We start from the raw sequence: 1,968 nt of genomic DNA on the forward strand, positions 1-1,968 counted from the left end.
ACACACACACACACACACACGCACACACAAAGACACACACACACACACACACGCACACACACACACAGATATGTCAGCTTTCAGATGATGCATAAATCTAAATTTAAAAAAATTGACCCTTATGACTGGTTTTGTGCTCCAGGGTCACATATGCTCTCATTCATCTTAATTTTAATTTAATTAAAATTAAACTGTCATGCTTTCACTGTGTACAGTGTACACTGTGTTTTTTCCCCCCTAAAATGCTTTATGGATGTTAACATGCAGTATTCTGATAATGCAGAAATTGTTTGACCTGCATTTTCTGTCCAACCCCGTTACCCTGACATTTCTCTCCATATTAATAATGTCTTAATCTTTCTCACATCATATTTAATGAAGACATCATTTATAAAAAAAAATCAATGAATGAATAAATTAATATGAAATAGTGAAATAAATGTACAAAATACTAAAACTTTTCAGTATAATGGATATGAAGAAACACAGACGTCCTCTCACATTTGTAATACTCTAATACAAACAGTTAAGATCAGAAAACACTATGACTAGATCACTGCAGACTCTTAATGTAGTATTACAACTCAAATGATTTTATTTGAGAGATTGATCAGCAGCGTGAGTCTGATGTGAAAGTGACTCACATGCAGCAGTTTGCAGCAGCAGCATCAGTCCAAAGATCAGCATCATTTCTCTAAAGTCCAGTCTCCAGCAGAAGAGTGTGATGCTGCTTCAGAGCGTCTGTGTTCTGGCTCTCATCAAGCGTCTTCACTGAGAGACTCACACTGGACTGACACACGAGGAAACATCTGACCGCTTCACTGAGGAAAGAGGAAGTTTCCTCATATGGGGGAAGACACATGCTGTTAGTTTGCATTACATTTACATTTAATCTAAAACAAGCGAAACTAAGAGAAAGAAGGGGTAACTCTTTATTTCGATAGTCCACTTTAGACATTCTATTAACAGATAATAAAATGTCTAAAGTGGACTATCAAAATAAAGTGTAACCAAAGAAGGAACCATTTTCAGGCACAAAAAGTTCAAAATATCTTGTTTTAGAAGCAACAAGTTTGCTTATGTTTGTTTCTAAATGATGTAAAATGACTAATTGTGCAAAACACTTTACAGATTCTCCTTTAAATCAAATGAAACAGTATCTTTACTTTGCTGATGAAATGCTGTAGACATTTGTATTGAGAGTAAAGCAGACTCAGGTCTATATGTGGTGTTTCCAGCAGGCTGTGTGTGATGATGTTTGACGATCCATCAGTTCATGTGTGAATGAAGAGAGGATTCTGAGCTTCAGTCTTCTGCAGCTGAGACTCATGGGACATTGAGTTTATAGCTGCTCAGAGCTGCTCATGTAGAGAGCGACACCTGCAGGAGGAAACTACAACTACAGCTGCTTTCATTTCACTCAGAACATCTGGCTTAAAATGAGCTTAATCTGATTTATTTGAACTTAACTTTTAATTAAAGCCACATTACGGATGCTTTTTAAGTTCAAATCAACGAATTATCTCAAAGAGACGTACATGTGTTTTCTGTACGTACGTTCATTTTATGTACAGAAAACAAATCTATGAATCGCAAATGATCTTGAACTTGCAGGCAAATGAATGGTTTCAGCTCTCTGCTTGTAAACGACTCCTAATCAGTGGTGTGTCCACAAGGGTGGCAACTGCCACCCTAAAAATGAGCTTTGCCACCCCAAAGCAGCATATGGGATTGAAGTGCATTGAGAGCGGAGCAGCGTGGTTTTGACTGAAGCTGGGATTTTTTGAAAGTCTGAGAATTTTGGTTTTCGCTCGCTCTCAGAGTGCTCCACTACCACTCAATAACTAGCACAATTAATGCCGTAACTATAGCCGTTCTAAACTAGTTCTGCCTAGTCACCTTTATTTATATAGCGCTTTTAACAATACAGATTGTGTCAAAGCAACTTTACAGTATTAAATAGGAAAA

General features: G+C 37.2%; 1 protein-coding gene across 1 annotated transcript in view; it reads right to left on the reverse strand.

Annotated features, from left to right (window-relative positions):
- LOC107737805 (uncharacterized) overlaps positions 1-772 on the reverse strand; it is a 9,213-nt gene extending 8,441 nt beyond the window's left edge. Inside the window, exon 1 of the mRNA XM_016549426.1 lies at positions 645-772. Within this exon, the coding sequence (XP_016404912.1) occupies positions 645-690 (46 nt within the window). The 5' untranslated portion in view covers positions 691-772. The remainder of the gene's footprint in view (positions 1-644) is intronic.
- Between the last annotated feature and the right edge of the window lie 1,196 nt (positions 773-1,968).

The sequence above is a fragment of the Sinocyclocheilus rhinocerous genome, unplaced genomic scaffold (assembly GCF_001515625.1).
Source record: "Sinocyclocheilus rhinocerous isolate Xijiao unplaced genomic scaffold, SAMN03320098_v1.1 scaffold1696, whole genome shotgun sequence".
NCBI classification, from domain to species: Eukaryota; Metazoa; Chordata; class Actinopteri; order Cypriniformes; family Cyprinidae; genus Sinocyclocheilus; species Sinocyclocheilus rhinocerous.